The following is a 20,847-nucleotide window of genomic DNA, read 5'->3' on the forward strand; positions in this document are numbered from 1 at the left end:
TTATTTAAAATAAGGTTAAAATCACTTGCAGACTTATTTAAAATGCTTCGGACTCCAAAACTGTTCCTGGATGCACCAAAGACAGTTTGAATACTAAAATGCTACAATATTATATTTTGTACTAAATGGAGTTAGAGATCCACTTTATTTATGTATTTTGCAAAAAGGTGATAAAGTCTCACCTTTTCCAATCTCAATTATATACAATTCTCACCATTTTGTTAACGACAAATAAGATGCAAATTGCAAATGGAGTCAAAGACAGTTAGAAGGCATCTCGCAAATAAATTGTGAAAACGCTATTAAAGTAGTGCCAAACGAAAGTAAAAGGTAACCTTTTTTCTAGATGGACCTCAAATGTAGATTAACAAATAGTTTAGGTACCATTTTACACTAATGGTATAGTCAAGGGTTCTCATTGAAATCAGGATTCTGGCACATCCCTCCCTCGCTTAAACCCTGACGTTTGCTCCGCTATACCTTCAACCGCTGTCAAACCTTAACAAAGGTTCTGAAATTTTTTTTATCTATTGCCTCTCTTGATCCATCTATGGTCTGATCGGTTTAGGCAACAGATTCTCTACATCGCATACTGCTATTTATTTTTCTTTCTAATGATACAATCACTTCTCCTCGTATGATTAAGATACTTTTTTGGTCGTGGTTAATAAGGCTTCTTCTTTTCAGTCCTTCTGTATTGGAACTCCAGTATCTTCTCGGAGCATACCCTATCCACGAGTTCACCTATAGGATAAAGCTGCTAAGTGCATCAATTTCTTCCCAGAAAACCTCGAATCATTTGGTCTTGTGCAATGTGCTTTTCTGCGCTTCATTATTCCAGAAAGCAAAACACTTGACTGGAATCTTATCCAACGGAAGACGAGCTGCTAAAAATCGATTTAGGTTTTAAAAGGGGGCGGTTATGTAAAGGAAGGGCGATTATCTTTTGCTGTGCGATTTATTTTTGAATCCCCATGTTACTTCCATGTGGGTTCCTCTAATCAGGTTAGTTTTTCGCCGTAATTTGGTCAAATGTGACTATACTATCCGATTTAATTCAGTTTCATCACTTGCCAAGTTACCCTTCTCCGACTCCGACGTCTCAGATTCCGGTTCAGATGAAAATTCTTCATCTTCCCACAAAAGTAGTATTTCCAATTCATTCGATCATTCTCGCATTGTGTTTTATAGATATAGATTCACCAAAATCTTAGCCCACTTACAATTAAAACCCAAAACTGCATTGTTTTTAATTACCCATTTGAAAGAATGTGGTTTTAAGCATGATGTTGTAACTTACATGGCTGTTATAAGGTTTTTTTGTTACTGGGGTATGATGAAGAGGTTAAACTGTTTGTTTCTGGAGGTTATTGATGATAAAATTGGGGCTTTTGGTTTTGAAATTTCTGATCTGTTTGAAGAATTGTTGGAAGAGATGAATGTGGATGGCTGGAATTTGTTTGGTAGAGCAGTTGATGCTTTAGTTACTGCTTTCTGTGAAGTCAGGAAGTTTGATGAGGCTTTTAATGTGTTGTTAAAGATACAGTCTGGATTTCTCCCATCTGTATATACCTGTAACTTTTTAATGAAACTGTTGGTTGAAGAGGGCAAAGTGGATAAGGCTATGGCAGTTTATGAACATTTGAAAAAGAAAGGTTTCTGTCCAAATGCATACACCTATGGGATTGTGATCAAAGGACTTTGCAGAAAGGGTTGTTTAGAAGAAGCTCGAGATGTATTTGAAGATATAAAGGAAACTGGACTTGAGAATACTTTCACTTTTGGTTCCTATATTGATGGACTTTGCTCAAATGGCTACTCAAATTTGGCTTTTGATTTGCTAAAAGGGTCAGATTCACCTATAGATGTTTTTGCTTATACTTCTGTCATTCGTGGTTTTGTAAAAGAGTTAAAGCTAGAAGATGCAGAAAGTGTCTTTCTTCATATGAAAAATCTCGCAATTGTCCCGAATGTGTATTGTTACGGTGCTTTAATCCAAGGGTACTATCGGAAATTGGATATTTTCAAGGCCTTAGATCTTTATAATGAAATGTGTTCAAAGGGTATCAAAACAAATTGTGTAATTGTGAGCTTGATTATGCAATGTTTGTGTCATTTAGGGATGTCATCTGAAGCTGTAAACGAATTCATGAACGCAATGGAATCCGGTGTTTTTCTTGATGAAATCTCGTTTAATATTGCTATCGATGCTCTGTGTACCCTAAGGAAAATGGAAGAAGCTATGGAGCTTCTAGAAGTGATGAAAAGGAGGAAAATGAAAGTAGATGTTAAGCATTACACCACTTTGATTAAAGGGTATTGTCTCCAAAGTGATCTTCTAAATGCTTTAAACATCTTCATTGAGATGAATCAAAAGGGTTTGAAACCCGATACCATTACTTTCAACATGCTTCTTGATGGGTTCTCAAAATGTGGCCTTTTCAAGGAGATGATGAGTCTTTATGATGATATGTTAGCACAAGGTTTAAAACCCACAAGGGCTACAAACAATGCTATAATTGAGAGGTTATCCCAATGTGGAAAAGTGAAGGAAGCAGGGTTATTTTTTAATAATCTTGAAAGAAAAAGCTTGAATGATTATGTTGCTATGATGAACGCATACTGTGACACAAACAATGCAATCGAGGCGTACAAACTTTTTCTTACATTATCCAATCAAGAAAAGGAAGTGTTTTTAGCATCAAAAGCTTCTTGTTGCCAGAAACTTCTTAGTTGTCTATGTGAAAAAGATGAAACCCATAAATCTTTAATCTTCTTTAAAGCACTATTGAAATCCGAAAATGGTCCTTCTAAAATTATGTATAGCAAACTCAAATCGGCTTATTGTCGTGGTGGAGATATGAAAATGGCAAGGTGGGTTTTTGATAAGATGATTGCAAGAGGAATAAGACCCGATGTTATCTCCTACACAATTATGTTAGATGGATATTGTCGTGTGAATTGTTTAAAAGAAGCCAAAGATCTTTTCAATGACATGATAATTCATGGCATACAACCTGATGTCATAACTTATACGGTTTTGTTTCAAGGGGATTTTAAATCCGGGAGAAAAGAAAGGGTTTTGACACAAGATTTAACCCCAGTCCAAGAGTTTGCTCCTGATGTTATTTTGTTCAGAGTTTTGATGGACGATTATTGTAAATCAGGGAAACTTGAGGGTGCTGTTGGTCTCTTTAATGAAATGATTGAACGAGGTGTTAGACCGGATACTGTAATATACACTTGTCTTATGCGTGGGTTTTGCTCTCAGGGTTTTGTGGAAGAGGCTGAAATGCTTTATGATAGGATGGTATCTGAGGGGGTCCCACCCGATTCAAGTACCATGGCATTGATAAAGATGATGAAAAGCAAGAAAATGTGATTTTAAGGAATTTGGAGTTTTTGGCAACTTTGTACATGTTTGACATATGAGCTCACTTGTATATTCTTCACCTTCTTTTTGGTTTTTTGTAAAGTAAATCTTTAGGTAAATGCAGTACTTTAGATATTTCCTCATTAATATAAGATAACTATTCATTAACGTGAAGGGACTATACTCTATAGTATAAGATAACTATTCGTTCATAACTAAATTATTCAATGAAAGTGTTTCGCATATGTTACCAAGTCACTGTCATGTCGTGAGTCCAACATAGCATCCTACTTTCATTTCTTTCTATTGCAGCTTTGTACTTCAAGAATGTTTCTCATTAAGACATTGTACTTTGAAAATCTATCCAATTATAGCAATGTAGTTTAATTTGTTTTTTCTTAATAGGATACTATACAGTGAAAAATCAACTTAATTGTTACAGTGAAAATGGCTTTGTATTTGTATGATAGTGCTATAATTGGGTACTGTTTTCAAAGTACATTGATGAGTGGGAAGAAATGAAAGTAGGATGCCATAATAAACATATCAATAAAAAATATGTTGTTATTTCTTGTATTTAACCAAAACAAAGTTATCATGGAATTTAATAATATATAAAGGACTGGGGAATTTTTTTAAGCGTTTTAGTAAATGAAGATTAGTCAATCTACCATTTTTTGGTAAATGTATATTTTTAATTAATATCTCTTGATTTAAAACTCATCCATTGACGATAAACTTAAATTTCATATATTTAGTCGATTAAAGATCAAATATTGCCAATATATAACTGGTTAGAATTTTCTTTCCCACGTGTCTGATTCCAACAAATTAACTAATTATTTTATTGACAAGCCATTGCAAGGTAATTTCATGTATTTTTTTTTATAAATATATTTTTAAAATTACCTTTTAAGTATCAATGCTATAAGCTTATAATTAAACAAACAAGTTAATTACCTAATAATATTAATTAACTTTTGCACATTATAGTGAGAAGACCCATCTTTCTCACATGATCAGACAAATCTCAATTCAACATCACGAAAGAGGTGCTCCTGTCCACCTATTGAATCATACAAGGTCTCATCTTAATCTACACTCTATTACTAACAATTTGACTAAAAGTCAACCTAAGTTAGAAAGTTAACGGTCAAAGTTTGACTTCGATTGACACCTACGTCGTGGCCAATCCATGGCCACATTGTGGCTAATGAGTTTGGCCCCGGTCCAACCTCTCAGCTGCAAGGAAAACCATCGTCACGCCGTGGAACACAAATCACCACGTCATGGTAACGATAGTCCAAAACAGCCGTGAATTCTCCTGTCCTCACGTTGTGGCGAACAGGATGCCACGTCGTGGGTTTCACAACTTAATGGATTCAACTTCCAAATCATTAAGCCAACCATTCATCCCTTCCATTCCAGAAAGCTTCCTAATGACCATTATGTTCTAAAGATTGATGCTTTTTGGCCATGCATGCCCGATACATGGCTAGAGCTCAAGCTATGTCACAAATGAAGAAAAACACCAACATTTCATGCAAGGTGCTCCAAAACATCAACACACTGATCTGGACTATATGACCTCAAGGATCCATAAAGTTGCTAACTTTATGGGATCCTTCCACTCTAACTACATCATTAAACATGTGCTCCCCATAAAGTGTTGCCATGCCGTGGTGATGCCTCCACCATGTCGTGGCCAACCAACAATCCCATAATGCTTTTAAAATTCGTACCTTAAAGATCCTGATGTTACAAATTGGTGACAGTCTTACACCTATTGACATGTTAACATATGCACCGAAACAGGAAGCCTAAACATGGTCGTACGCTCAGGGGTGTGTAAACGAGCTATGATTTCCCTGCCTAATCCAGTTCAGATTGGTAGTTGTAATGACAACCGCTTCATATGTTTGTGATGGTACAATGATTTTTTTTAATTAGCTAAGTACTGTATGTTCAGGATAACATTCAGGAATAAAACGAAAGTGTTTCGGACAACATTCAGACTTGTTCTATGCATTTCAAATGTGTTCTGGATTAGTTTTGTGTATTCCGGATTTGTCTAAACGGATTCAAAAGTAGTTTTTTATGATTTTAGTTGTCCGATTACACATATATATATACAAAAGCCTTATTAGCATATTAAACACATGTTAAATTGATAAAGTCTTTAGTCAAATAGTCAGCATAGATTTACCATAGTTATAGGAGCATTTATCTCATATTTCAGTTGTAATCTCTCTGTATAAATATATGTACATGATATGAATACAAATAACAAGATTCAATTCTGTTCATTACATGGTATCAATGCTTGACCTTATATTTCTCAATCAATCGATCATCTGCAATGGCAACAGGAGCCCCAAATTTGTTAGCCCTAGCTACCACTACCACATCCATTCTAAACTTTCAAATTCCCTCAATTCCTGTCAAACTTGATCGTAAAAACTATTCATTGTGGCGTACCACCATTATTGCTGCCCTAGAAACTTTCGATCTTGAAGAATTTGTCCTAAATCCATCTCCACCACCAGAAACTATCATTGTTCCAACCACCGAAGGAACACCTGGTACGCTACTACACCCGCCATTCCAGCCACTCCGGAAACCACTGCTCCTAATCCGGCGTACATCACATGAAAGAAAGAGATCGCATTGTATTACTATGGCTACAGTCGATGCTATTTGAGAAATCCCTAGCCCTTGTGACTCGCTGCAATTCTTCTCATATGGCTTGGTAAGCCATCGATAGATCTTTTCAAGCCCAAACTCGGGCTTCCAGAATGCAACTTAAGGCCCAAATCCAATCCATCTCTAAGGTTCCATGACTATGATGGACTATATTGACCGCAAGAGATCAATTGCAGACTCCCTTGCTGCAAATCAAAGTCCCATATCAGATGAGGACTCGATTGGTTATCTCTTAAATGAGCTAGACTCCTCGTATGCACCTTTTGTCACCGCCTTTATGATGAAAACATAACTTCTGTCTGTCGATGATCTTACTGGACTGCTACTCCAAGAAGAAGCAAGGATTGAACAAGATCATATTCGCCAAAACTCTGCTCAAACCAATTCTGTTGCTAGTTCTGTTGCTGCCTTCACTGTCAATCGTACTTCAAATAGATCAAATGGCTTTTCCAACAACCACAACTCTATTTCGTCTTCAGGAAGTCGCAATACTGATTCTAAGAGACACCGAATCCTATGCCAACTCTGCAACAAGCAAGGTCATGAAGCTATAGATTGTTGGCAAAGAGAAAATCAAACTGATTTTCCCTCTCGCCGACCCAATTCGCGAAACCAGTCACGTCAAGTTCACATCGCTCAACACTACAACCCCTCTACTGTCTTTGATCCCAACTGGTATTTGGATTCAGGAGCTACAAATCATGTGTCACCTGATCTACATAAACTTAATGTTGCAGATGAGTACAAGGGAGATGACAAACTACAAGTAGGAAACGGTAACCAGGTGTCTATTTCTCATATTGGTTCATCTTCTCTGCCTAATCTACATTTGCCAAACGTGCTTATTGTACCCAAATTAACCAAAAACCTCCTTAGTGTTTCTAAATTAATTAAGGATAATAATGTTTATGTTGAACTTTGGTCTAAACATTGCAATATTAAGAACTTGTAGGGATAAACACTACTTCGAGGGGACGTTAGTGATGGTCTGTACCGATTGCCCCATAATCAAATAAATCGTTCCAAGAATCTTCATGTGGCTTTCATGGGTGTTAAGACTTCTCTTCAAGGATGGCATAGAAGACTTGCTCATCCTAATGAAAATGTTTTAAGATGCTTAGTTTCTTCATTTAATCTTCTATTGTCATCAAATAAACTCCCATTTGTTTGTGATTCATGTCAGATGGGTAAAAGTCATCGTTTTCATCTCTCTTCTAGTCATGTAGTTGCTACAAAACCTTTTGAATTAGTTTATTCAGATGTTTGGGGTCCTTCCCCTGTTTTTTTGTTAAATGGAAACTGTCACAACTAGAAATTTTGTGTCATGTAATCTCTACACTCAAGTATAATAAAGAATCAAAAACTTGAAGAGCAAGTATGATGCTTACTCTATGAAATCTAATTTTCAAACAAATACACCATACAAGTGCTACAAATGGTCAACAAGCAATTAGAAACCCTAGAAGTTCTGGTTAGGTCCATTTTGGACTAGGACTTCCTTATTGGACTCATTGGGCCAATAAGCCTTCAGTTTGACTATCATGGGATTAGAACCTTCAAATGGGCTCTAATTGGACCCACATCCATTTATTTCAACATTTTGGGCCATATTGGGCCTAGAATGAAATAAATTAAAAAAAAACTATGAACCATGATTAACCTAAACTAGCCCAACAAAGTGTAAAAAATCATATTATATTTATTTGGGACTAAAAATCATCCAACTTAACTTCTATATGGGCTTAGGGACAATAAAGCCCAAAAACCTTTTTCCTTTCCAAATTCTCGGCCCAAGGCCCAAATCCAAGAAGAAAGGGGGTTGACTTCTTCATGCCACCTCACTTATGTCCCACATATTTCCATGCATGGACCAACATGCATCTATGTATGTCAACTCAACCCTTTCTCTCCTCTTTCTTCTTGTCTCGGCCGATTCCAACACACACACACACATTTTCATCACCTTTCACATATCAACACTCTCCAAAAACACCTCCACTCTCTTCACTACATTTCGAAGATTCAAGGGCATTCAAGGAGGTTTTCCACAAAAAAATCACCATCCAAGGTAAGGTTGTACTTAAAATCATGACCTAGATTCTTTGATCTATCAAACATCTCCTCTTAACTCATAAGAATTCACGATCTTGCATCCTAGAACCACCTCAAGGCCGAGATCTTCATCAAAGTGTGCTAAGGCCGAAAATCACCTCATTTTTCTTCCATCTTTTCTCCAAAACCGAAACCACACCCAAGGTGAGCTTCATACCCCCTTATTTTCGGTTTTTATAAGTTTTGGGGGGGGGGGGATACAAGCAAATGTGTAGATCTATCATTATGTTTATGCCTTGTATGATTTCTATGTTTATTTACATACTTTTATGTGTTTATGGTGTTGAAACTAGTCAAAAGGACCCAAAAATCGAGATTTGCATTATGATGCATGAAAAAAGTGCTAAAACATATCATTATACATAAGTCACTACTAGAAAAATAACCAAGTAGTTTAGATGAACCTCTTGGGCTAAAAATCACATTTTTGGACTAAAAATGCTAAAAATATGAAATTTAAGGGCTCAAAATGTAAAAATACAAATTCTGAAGGTTGATATGTGTCAAAAAAGATTCATAAAGGGAATTTCCAAAAATGTTCACTTTGGAATGATTGAAATGTAAATTTTAAGCTTAATGGGCTAAAAATGAACTTTTCGGCCCAATAAGGCCCAATATGCGAAAATTTTAAAGTTGAGGGGCTGAAAATGCATTTTTCTGTAAAAAATGGGACTACTAGTGCCCCAAGTCCATTTCAAAGGTTAAAAATGCTTTTTAAATTTAAAAGGAACCAAGGATGCAAAGATTTTCTATTTTGGGCTGAAAGTGTAAAATTTGTGAAATTGAGGGTTCCTATCGAAAAAGTTTCATTTTGAGGGAATAAAACTGTTTTTCAATAAGCTTTGGGCTGAAAAATACTTTTCTACAAGTTTTGATACTAAAGTGTCAAGAAAAATGGCTTAAGGACTAAAATATAAATTATTATATATAAGGGGTCCAAAAGTGTAAATTCATCCAAAAAGAAGGGTCTGAAAAATGTAAAAGACTAATGTCTTAAACAATGAACCCGACGCGATGAAATACTAGTACCTCGATTATCGGCGAAACACAATTCACCATCAACACCAAAAAAATCGTTATCAAACGAATTGATTCGGTCTCGAATCAATAACAAACCCGAAACTACTAACGCGATGATACTTCAATACACACATGGAAATCTCGGAAACTCAATACACACGCGGGAATACACCAGACGTCGATACACCATCCTTGAACCCAAAAGTTTCAAATCATGCTTGTTGGGCCTAGCTAGCCCAATGACATGATCTTTAGGCCCGAAGGAAATTTTGCTTACATGTAGTTGGGTCTAATACGACTTAATTCCATGTAAAATGACTTTCAATGGCAAATGTGCTACTGGTCCCCAAGGGTCCTTCGGTACTGCTAGCAAAGTCGAGAATTCACCAATGCGAGTCGGGCTAAGGGTCCTTCGCATTCACGATAGTCTTGAACGACGTAGGGAAATACCGGGGCTTCGCACCCTCTTTTTCCCCTCAGTTGTGGGGCTACATGAGTCCGGGTGGTTGGGTTAAGTGAATAGTGCGAGTGACGCCTAAGGGATCGTTTGTACAGTTGTCAACTGGTCGTTTTCATTAATGTACGTTACAACAATTCACAATCCACAATTAATCCAACGTCTCCGGAGCTCAACGAATACACCTGTCGCAATGAAATTACAAAACATAAATTAATTAAAGAAAAGTAATAGAAAACGTCGGGTTTTCCTAGGTTTTTCAATTAATACACCTACAAACTACATACCGAGTTTTACAAATCGTACTCTTACATTTATGGGAACAAACAAGCATACTTACGAATCTTCACACCTTTTTCACTATACTATTTTCAGAAAATATCGGATTTTCTGGTAGTTTTCAAAACAATACAAAACATTGGATTTCAAACATTACTTATGAACTCACCAACATTTCATATGTTAACGTTTTTCAAAATACTTGTATTCTCAAGTAACAGATAAAGTGAAGGAAGAATTGTACTCTATGACGTTTTGCTGTTATTTAATTAGTATCGAAAAATTTACTTTTGGACATGTAATATTATGGAACAATGTAATGAATGTAAACACTATCAGTTGTTATATTCCAATGCTTGGTGATGAATAATGTTATGTTTCATGTATATTCATTGTGATGGTATTCAATTGAGTCACAACAGCCCCCGGACGTTTCCGCCGTCTGGTTCGGGGGTGTGACAGAAACATATATTTTCTTCTCTTTATTTATGATTGCACGAAATTTGTATGGATTTATTTTCTAATCCGAAAATCATAGGTTTTCTCTATGTTCAAAGAATTTCATGCCATGATCAAAACTCAGTTCTCCTATGATATTAAAAGCCTACAAACTGATTGGGGTGGTGAATTTTAAACCGTTTCAACATTTCTTAAAACCCTTGGCATCATTCACCGTGTTTCTTGTCCCCACACACAAGAACAAAATGGTGTTGTAGAACGTTGAAATCGCATAATTGTTGAAAAAGTTTTGACACTCTTAGTTCAGTCATCTATTCCCAAATTGTTTTGGGAACATGCCTTTAAAACTGCAACCTATCTACACAACCGTACCATCTCTCCTGTGCTCAACAATGCATCTCCATACCAAAAACTATATAATAAAACCCCAAATTATGATTTTCTAAAAAAAATTGTTGTCTGTGTTACCCCTTTCTAAGACCCTACAATAAACATAAAATGGATTTTAGATCCTTACCATGCATATTTCTTGGTTATAGTGCAGCTCACAAAGGTTATCTATGATTTTATCAACCCAAAAACCGCATCTACATCTCTCGCCATGTTGTCTTCAATGAAGATATTTTTCCCTACACCGGCTCTACCCCCACCGAGTCCTCCTCCACCTCATCACCGCCTTACATATCCTCCACTATTCTTCAACATGCCCATGATCTTCGACCTTCCCAACCATTATTCGCGTTCGTTCCACCTTCCAACTCATCCTCCCCACTTACCGCTACACCTATAAGTGATCCACCCCCCAGTCCTCAATACAACAATTGTCAACCCACCAGCCCCACCGATAGTCCACAACCTGTGATGCCACTTAACACTACTACATCCACTCCTCATTATCATCAATCAACTATTAGTTCCCGTGCAAAAGAAACTTCCATACCAACCCATTTCCGACCTGCAGATCAAAGTCAACATACAATGATCACTCGTGCCCACACAAATTCTCTCAAACCAAAGATATTTCAGACTATCACTATCCCCAACTCTGATGATGAAACCCAAACCTATACCCAAGCCATTAAGCACGTGTGTTGGCAAAATGAAATCAAAGCAGAATATGATGCTCTCATGAAAAATAACACCTGGTCTCTTGTCGCTTGTCCTACTATCACTAATATTGTTGGTTGTAAGTGGATTTTCAGGATAAAAAGGCACTCTGATGGCACAATTGAACATCACAAGGCAAGGCTGGTTGCTCAAGGATTCAGCCAAGAAGCGGGTGTTGACTTTTTTGATATGTTTAGCCCTGTTATCAAGCCAACAATAATCCGATTAGTTTTGTCTCTTGCTATCTCCCAAGGTTGACGAATCAGACAGCTTGACATAAACAATGCGTTTTTAAATGGTGACTTATCCGAAGAAGTTTATATGAAACAACCAAAGTGGTTTGAAGATCCTACAAAACCTAATCATGTCTGTCGACTTCACAAAGCTCTTTATGGTCTTCGACAGGCACCAAGAGCTTGGTTTACCAAGCTATAACAATACTTGGTCTCACATGGTTTTCATGCTTGTCAGTCTGATACATCACTATTCGTTCATCATTCCTCACATTCCACCATATATGTTCTGGTCTATGTCGATGATCTTATAGTGATAGGAACAAATGATGAACATCTCCAAGGTTTTATCAATGCCTTACATCGTGTCTTCCCCCTCAAGGACCTTGGTGACTTGCATTATTTTCTTGGCATTCAAATTCATCAACATGCTACCAGCCTCACGATGTCACAACAAACATATATCAGTGACATCCTCAACCGTAGTAAAATGATCATGGCCACTCCCATCACCACATCAGCTGATCCACAGACTCGTCTTCAGCGTGATGGTGATCCATTTCACGTTCCCACTCTTTACCGGTAAATTGTTGGATCGCTACAATATGCCGCCATCACATGACCATATATCGTCTACTCGGTTAATTGGGTGTGTCAATTCATGCACTCACCAACCACTAATCACTGGCAACCTGTCAAATGTATTCTTCGGTATCTAAATGGAACAATTGATAATTGTCTTCATTTCAAGCCCACCTCTGCCAAATCCCTTCACGCTTACTCTGATGCTAGTTGAAACTCACATCAAGATGATAGCCGATTTCAATACGAATTTGTTGTTTTTCATGGATCAAATTTGATAAGTTGGACCTCTTGAAAACAAAAGGTTGTGGCTCGTTCAAGCACCGAAGCTGAATATTGTTCCTTGCCTTACACCACAACCAAACTCATGTGGATCAAACAACTACTAGCTGATCTTCGCGCCCCGATAACTCAGCCTCCTCTTCATTTGTGTAATAATGTTGGTGCCATATTCATGAGCAAAAATCCAATAATTAGTACACGATCAAAACATATTGCTCTAGATTTCAATTTCATTCGGGAACAAGTCGAATCTGGCCAGCTAAAGATATGTTATGTCTCATCTGTTGATCAATTAGCTGACATTTTTACTAAACCACTAGCCAAAAGTCGCATTCTCTTTCTTCGTTCCAAGCTGCAAGTCCTTTCGCCCTTGAGCTTACCAGAGGGTATTAGCAGATTAAACACATGTTAAATTGATAAAGTCTTTAGTCAAATAGTCAGCATAGATTTACCATAGTTATAGGAGCATTTATCTCATATTTCAGTTGTAATCTCTCTGTATAAATATATGTACATGATATGAATACAGATAACAAGATTCAATTCTGTTCACTACAAGCCTAACACCAACTAAAAACGAAAGGAAATCGTGTTATTGCTAATTAATTGAATCAAATCATACAAAAAGCACAATTTTTTTTATATTTATTTCTAACATATTATAACATATAATCATAGAAAGAATCGCACATACCCATTAATGTTTGATCTCTTCAATGCTATAATAAGACATTGTTCAAAATTGATGAAGTTTGGAACAAGAAAAGAGTAGTCTGAAATATGGTCCGATACAGTGTGTTCGGCATAAGGTGTCTGACATGCTATATACATGGACCACGTTACCGGGTCGAACATTTTTACCCATTTAAATTTTTCAAAATTTGGGTTCGAAATAAACATTCTAGACCAAATGATTATTTTAAAAAGAAACCAACAAAAAAATGGTTAGATTACTTAATTTCTTATTATATTTCATATATTTAGTTAACTACAAATCAAATATCACGAAATTTCTACTAAGAGCCTTTGGCCTAGCGGTATCAAGATGTTTGAAAACGTGTTCCTTCCATAAGGGATTGAGAGTTCAACTTCCGTCGTAGACAAATGAATAGTTAGGGGTAAGATTTAGAGGTGTGTTTATAACACCGTAAATTTTCAACACAATTTTTCGTTTAAAAACACAATTATCCCATTTCAAAATCACAACAATCCCATAATCATCAATTTATCAAAACACATGTTCCAAAACTGAATACATCACAAATCCAGTATCCTCCAAAAACATATCTCTCACTCGGGTGTGTGTACAATCAAACCAGTGCCTTCTCGTGATCCTAAGAGGTACTTGAAACACATAACACATAACATGATAAGCACGAAGCTTAGTGAGTTCTCCAAAATACCACACACATCACATTAGCCACTTAAGGCTAACTTAATGCGACCCTTTGGTCAATGTGTCTCAGAGGAGACCCTTCGGTCCCACAACTTGGGTGGACCCTCCGGTCCTGACTTAGTAAGCCCATAATAACAATACTCAGCATAAATCATAAAGACATAATGCATTATATCAAAATACATAGGTAAGCACATAAGACATCTCGGTCACACAAATATACCACTCATGGTAAGTATAGTGAGAAGACTCACCTCATAATCAAGGCGTTTAAGCAAAATAACTCTTTATGGTTGGTTAAAGCTGGGACATTTGGACTCTATGGACCTCACAAGGTTCATATCTGATGTCTCAATGCTTGGCAAGCACAAGGCATACCAAATCTCAAGGAAATATGGAAAAAACCCCAAAAGTTCTCATTAACAAGATCTAAACAACTTGATCAGCAAGGTAAAGACTTTTACCTTCTAACAGAAGCTCCAAGTGTATGATTCCTGGATCATACAACCTTTTCTCGTTCCTTGCTTGAATCTCCCATCTTCTTCTTCCAATGCTTCACCAAAATACTCAAATATAAGCTCTAACACTCTCTCTTAGCTCAAAGACCGATTAGGGTTTCACTCAGGGAAGTAGGGTCGCTAGTGAGACAGAAATGAGGACATAAGTTTTCTTAAATAGTCCCCAAACCCGGGGATTTAGGGTTTCACCTCACAGTGCCTACTCGATGAGTCAACTATCTGACTCGTCGAGTCGATCATTAAACGCACCTGGTCTAATCGAACTCTACTCGATGAGTTAGGCTTACAGCTCATCGAGTTACACATGAATTCCCAATAATAAATAATAATAAAGAAATACCTGAGAGTCGGGATGTTACAGTGTTAATCGTTCAAAAAAATATCACGAAGTTTCTGTATAATTGGTTATAATTTTCTTTCGCACGTGTCTCCTTACATTATTGTCTTTATCATTCCATCGAATTAACTAATTATTTGATTAACAAAGCATTGCATGTATTAAAAGATAATTTCATGTAAACTTATTTTTTCATAAACATATTTTTAAAATTACCTTTGAAGTATCAATGTTATAAGCTTATAATTAAACGAGCAAGTTAACTACCTTAATAATATTAATTAACTTAATTTTGGTAAGTGACTATCTTGCGACAAACTAAAAGAATCTCCTCTAACAAATGAAAGTTTTTTTTACCACTTATCTATCTCTCATAAGTTTTGATACTTGTCATTTTGTAATATTTTTAAAGTAAATATTATCCACTAGTAGTTGTGAGACCCGTATGATATACGGGTTGAATAAAACAAAATCTAAATATAAAGCTTTAAATAAAAATTTATTTAAATTTGAAATTTGAAATTTAAATTTGAATTTAAAAGGAAACATATTAAATACTATATGAGTTGTAGTATTGTAATTTATTGACCATTTTCAATTAAAATAATTATTAATTGAGATGTAAATATGATGTATTAATTAAGAAAAAATAAAAAAAATGAGAAAATGACAAATGAAAAATACATTTATTCAAAAATATCAAAAAGTAACTTGTGTCTAAGTTAATAAGAGAGTGACATTGACAAAATTATTTTCATTTATTAGGAAGGATTTGTCAATTTCTGGTTTGTTTCAAATTTTAAAATTAAATTCATATATTTTTATATATGTAAAGTATTAAATATAATATATATGAAATTAAATTACAATGAATATGTTTTTTTCTTTCTTATTTTAAAGTTTTACATAAAAAATATTTAATGCTTATATTTTAATGTTTATTTTTTTTAGATTAACTCGTATAATATACGAATGTCGCACCTAGTATATTATTGAAGAGATTGATTATAAAAGAAATTTTGTAAATAAATATTAGCTCATGAAGACCTTAAGAAATAATAAAAAGGGGAAAAAGAGGCATTGGTCATGACTCATGACTCATGAGGTTTACTTTTGGATCGATTCCGGTTATGACTCACGCACTTTTCTTTCTTTATGTCCTTTTTCTTTGTCTTCTATAATTCTATGATTTTTGTAAACTAGAAAATAAGTAACAGCAACATAATTTATATATTTATATGATGAAACAGAATATCAATATTCTAGCTTCTTGGCTGTACGATTTTGTGTTGCTAATTTCTCACAGTAGATATCAATAAATAGCCATGGTTTACGAAAAATTTATTTAATTTCTTTCTTTAATAAATTCTTAAAGTATGCAACCGACAAACACACATAGCGTTACAATTGCACCTAGTCTTGTAATTTTATTTATTTATCTTGTTATTAATAAAATCTTATAATAAAAACTAACGATTATGATATATCTATAATTTCTTTTGTAACCTCGATAAAAGTATACAAGTTCGTTCAATTTGGTCAAAACTCTTTCATAATGAATGATAGATGTGATAATTTCGATCTCAAATATCTTAAATGTTAATTTAGATTGTGTTTTATTTCTTTTGTATTTAAACTTTAACTAAAACCCTTATAACTTACAATGATATCTATTTTTTTTCCCTATATACCAAGTCTACTCTAGTAATGTCATGATGTGATGTCTATTTTTTTTTTTCCTATAGTGCATCCAATAATATCATCGATTGCAACTTCCTCGAATTTTCTGCAATTTAAGTTAACAACTACAAACTTATTTCTATTTTGTGAACAATTAGCATCAAGTTACATCTTACTTTACTAGGTATTTTGAAGATGGGTTCATATAATGATTCCGCTTTGCATTGTTATGACATCGTATCATCATTTGATAATGGAGATCGATCCTCCTCGGGCGTACTTGTAAACCTCACTGAAGAAAGCATCTCAGCTTTGCAGTATTTCTGTGAGGAAATAACTATTTCGGAAATCGAAGACAAGTACAACAAGCCTCTGCCATGGATTGGCATCTACATCTCAATAGCATCATTATTTTGCGTTCTTGCTATGGTAGTTGATTTGTTCAATGGTTTTCGAAAAAGGAAATTCTGGTTTCCATGTAAAGTTTTCTCTCTAAATGCTGTTTCTATCACAGTGATAGCTGTCGCAATGAAACTGCCTGTGGATTTGAATAGTCCAATGCCAGGGTTTTTGGACCAAGCAGCTAAGCAGGGGAGCTTAGTTTTTATGTGCATGATGATGGCTAACTTAATGCCTTCTTTGGCGTCTATGGACAACAAGTCACTTCTTGCAAATGTCATAGGTTTGGCCATTCTCATTATCACCATAATTGTGAATATATATATGGAGATTAATACCGGTGTTATTGTGCCAGCTGGTATTGGTATTAGCACGGCTCTTGATAGATACACTTTCATGGATGTAGGATACATCTACGTGGCTTTGTTACTCTTCTTACTAATACTTTTGATATCTTCTGCTATAACAGCTCCATTATCTAAGCAAATTTTAGAACTCAAGTATCAAGCCATTAGCAAAACCATATTATATAATCATTGTCCTCAAGATACATTTGATATTGAGAAGCTAAGACAACATGTGAAAAGATATTGGATCATGGCAGAAACCGGTAGTCCTCAATTTGTGATGGTTAGTTCTCCGTTATCCTGTGCTTCCGGCATAATTTGTGTAATTGCTGTAGCCATATACACACATCTTCTGGTGTCAATTTCTGTAGTGCCAATTCAGCTAAGATCCCTGTCGGATTATAAGTGGTCAATGGTTGCCACTTTTATCATTCAGTCCATTGGAGTTGTGGGTGTTATTGCGCCAATATGTAGAAGTTTTATGGTCGTGAGCTTCAAATCTTTTTCTGGGTGGAGTAGGAACCATTTGGAGGTTTTTAAAGTAGAGAAGTATTGGACTCAAAAATTGTGTGAATGGAAAGAAAGTCGTATAACTTTTCTATCCGATTGCCATAGAGTAAAAAGTCTTCTGCGTAATTTCAAAAACCTCATTCTGAGCACTCTGATTGGATTTCAAAAGGCAGTTGTGGTAGCATGTAAAATTATAGGGCTCATCCCCGTGGTAGTTCTACTCATTTTAATGTATTGTTCATATTATTTCAAGTCACTGAAAGAAATGATGCTTAGTCCACCCTCTAGAAGTGACTACATAGATGAAGACCTAAGGAAGTGTGTTTTGTTGCTGGAAGACAATATGGAGCTTGCTGAACGAACACTCAAACGAATTTCAAACTCCATGAATCGCTTGATTCAAAAGGCAGAGAAGGAACAAGATAACAACCTCTTAAAGTTTCTTGATAAATCTACTGGATTCCAGGGAGTAGAGAAATTTGAAATTTATCAAGTTCAACCTCTACTTTCTATTGAACTTCCTAACAGTTGGAGCTTACCAATCGTAACCTTAACGTGCATCGCTGCTGCTCTCCCAAATATTGGTAAGGATGCAACTAACTGGTTGATCAAATGTGTTGGTGAAGGTCTTTTTTACACCTGTGTTGTTGAGGAAAGCTTGAACAATGGATGTCAGTATGTAAACATTCAAAAGGCAGCTATGACATCGTGGGATGAGGTAGAAGACAACCACAAGTGGTTAGGGAAAACTTTGGAAAAAAACGCTTACAAAGGAAAAACATCAAGAGAGATTCTTGAATGGTTTGCTCACAAAGCAGAAGAAATTGTGATAGAATTTAGCAAAAGCCTAAATGGAGAAGAACCGGTGGAATACCTTCCAAGGAAGTTGATTGTTGCTAATTCAATGCACCGAATTGCACATTCAATCATGCTTACCTACCAAAGTAACATCTTAGAGATCACCGAAGAACAGCTGTTTACTCTATTATCTCACATGATTGCAGACATATTAGTTGCTTGTTTCACCAACATGCCACGAGTCATAGTAATGAAATGCCATGAAAGTGCAATAGAGAAACGTGAGGCTAGTGTTGAGGCTGCAACTAAGCTTCTTGGTAGGACTACTGAGATAATAAAAAGAATTAAAATGTATGAACTACCAAACATTGATCATGATAAGATGGCATTTATTGATGAATGGCGTCTTCATTTGCAACGTATCCCTTAGAATTCCTTGTCTTTCATATGGAGCCAAGGTAATTTTTCTAACTTCATAACCCAATTCTTTTGATGTATGGGTATATATAATATAGTAATTCTTGTTTCTTTTGCACCTTGAAAGGTGATGTGATGCAGGTAATAAAATTAACACATGTTGCAGTTGACTTGTGTTCACGGTCATCTCTTTATATCTTAGTGCTCCTTCATCAATGGGTTGTGGCATGAAGCCCCTATTGTAGTTATAAAACAATTGGAGAGTATCAAACGAACCTTATATGTGAGGGTTTGGAAAGTGAAGCTTTGGATCGGGAAGAGGAGGTATATTTTCATAATGTTGCATATAGTTTTGAGAAGTGTACCCATATTATATTTTTGATAGACATTGTTTATATTACAAATATTGAATTGGAATATAAATCTTCTAATGCTTTTGCTGGGGCTGTGGTATTTATGTATTAAGGTTGAAATTTTGGAATGTATGACATTAGAGTACATGGAATGGTTATCCCACGTCCCCAAGCACTACCACCACACACTTTGGGTCTTTTTCCCTTCTTCCCTCCACCTTGGCTCCCCCACTCCATCTTTCACCCAAAGCACTACATGTACATGGAATGGTCATATTAATTACAAATATCATGTTCAGTATTAGACAATTAAAGTGTGATATGTATATAATTATATTAGAGGGTCATGAGTGTAAATATCTCTTATATATATATATATATATATATATATATATATATATATATATATATATATATATATATATATATATATATATTCTTATTGTAATTGTGGATACAATAACAATACAATTACTGATTACCAAAGTCAACTTGGTATCAGAGCCTTACGGCATACCCTAAAAAAAACGCCGATAAAAAAAAAAGTCGATCAAAGGCAAGCAACACTGATCAAGCCTACATCGCTTCCCTATCTTGATTCCCTCTCTTACTTCTGTTGATCTTCACATTGCCATCACCTACAATGCTGCCACCTACAGCCACCACCTACAGGGCCACCACCTACAGTAACATCCAATTTTTTTTTCTCTTTCTCTTCTTTCTGTTGCCGATCAAGCACTACAGCCTTTACCCCAACAGAGAAAACTCTACATTGTCACCATAAGTTTGGTTTCACTCTATCTCCTACAAATTATGGTTACGGGAGGGCAATGGTCCAACCATTCCTTCTCACCAACAACTTGTTCAGTTATATTGATGGCACAATTCCTTGTCCACCGATTATTATCCCATCTTCATCATTAGGCAAAGACAAAGATGGTACAGTACAACCCCCACAACCAAACCCAGATTACAACATATGGGTTTCCAATGATGCTCACGTACGTATGCTCCTCGTTTCTACCATCTCCGAGTCGTTATTCCAACATGTTCAAGGCAACACCTCTCGTGATCTTTGGCTATCTCTTGAACGAGCATATGCACCTCACACTTCCTTTAGGGGATACACCCTAAAAACTCAGCTTCTCAAGCTAGAAATGAAGGTTGATGAAAGCTTCTCTGCATACCTCACTCGAGCTCAAGAATATTCTGATGCACTTGCCAATATAGGCGAACCAGTGAAAGAAAAAGACTTAGTGATGCTAGTTATATCGGGTCTAAGAGAAGAATACAATGGGCTGAAGTCAACCCTTCTTGGTCGTCAATTCCCGACTGCCTTTGTAGAACTTCATGGTTTGTTATCAGACCATGATTACATGATCAAGAAATCAGCAACAACCATCTCTCCGGCTCAAGCTTTCACGGCTGTTACAAACAGTCACACCTCAGCCGTTCGTGGTGCTACCTTGTCCACTCCTCAACCGG

General features: G+C 35.9%; 2 protein-coding genes across 2 annotated transcripts; both read left to right on the plus strand.

Annotated features, from left to right (window-relative positions):
• Window positions 1-465: 465 nt before the first annotated feature.
• Window positions 466-3,584, plus strand: LOC145035029 (uncharacterized). Its single transcript, XM_078983599.1, has one exon. It carries the CDS (start codon window positions 986-988, stop codon window positions 3,380-3,382), a length of 2,397 nt encoding a protein of 798 aa, XP_078839725.1. The 5' UTR covers window positions 466-985; the 3' UTR covers window positions 3,383-3,584.
• Window positions 3,585-16,601: 13,017 nt separating this feature from the next.
• Window positions 16,602-19,530, plus strand: LOC145035030 (uncharacterized). The gene is made up of 2 exons (XM_078983600.1): window positions 16,602-19,050; window positions 19,137-19,530. The coding sequence occupies exon 1, from the start codon at window positions 16,734-16,736 to the stop codon at window positions 19,020-19,022; it is 2,289 nt and encodes a 762-aa protein (XP_078839726.1). The 5' UTR covers window positions 16,602-16,733; the 3' UTR covers window positions 19,023-19,050; window positions 19,137-19,530.
• Window positions 19,531-20,847: the final 1,317 nt, after the last annotated feature.

This window comes from Lactuca saligna, chromosome 3, assembly GCF_052625555.1.
Source record: "Lactuca saligna cultivar CGN05327 chromosome 3, ASM5262555v1, whole genome shotgun sequence".
Classification (NCBI taxonomy): Eukaryota; Viridiplantae; Streptophyta; class Magnoliopsida; order Asterales; family Asteraceae; genus Lactuca; species Lactuca saligna.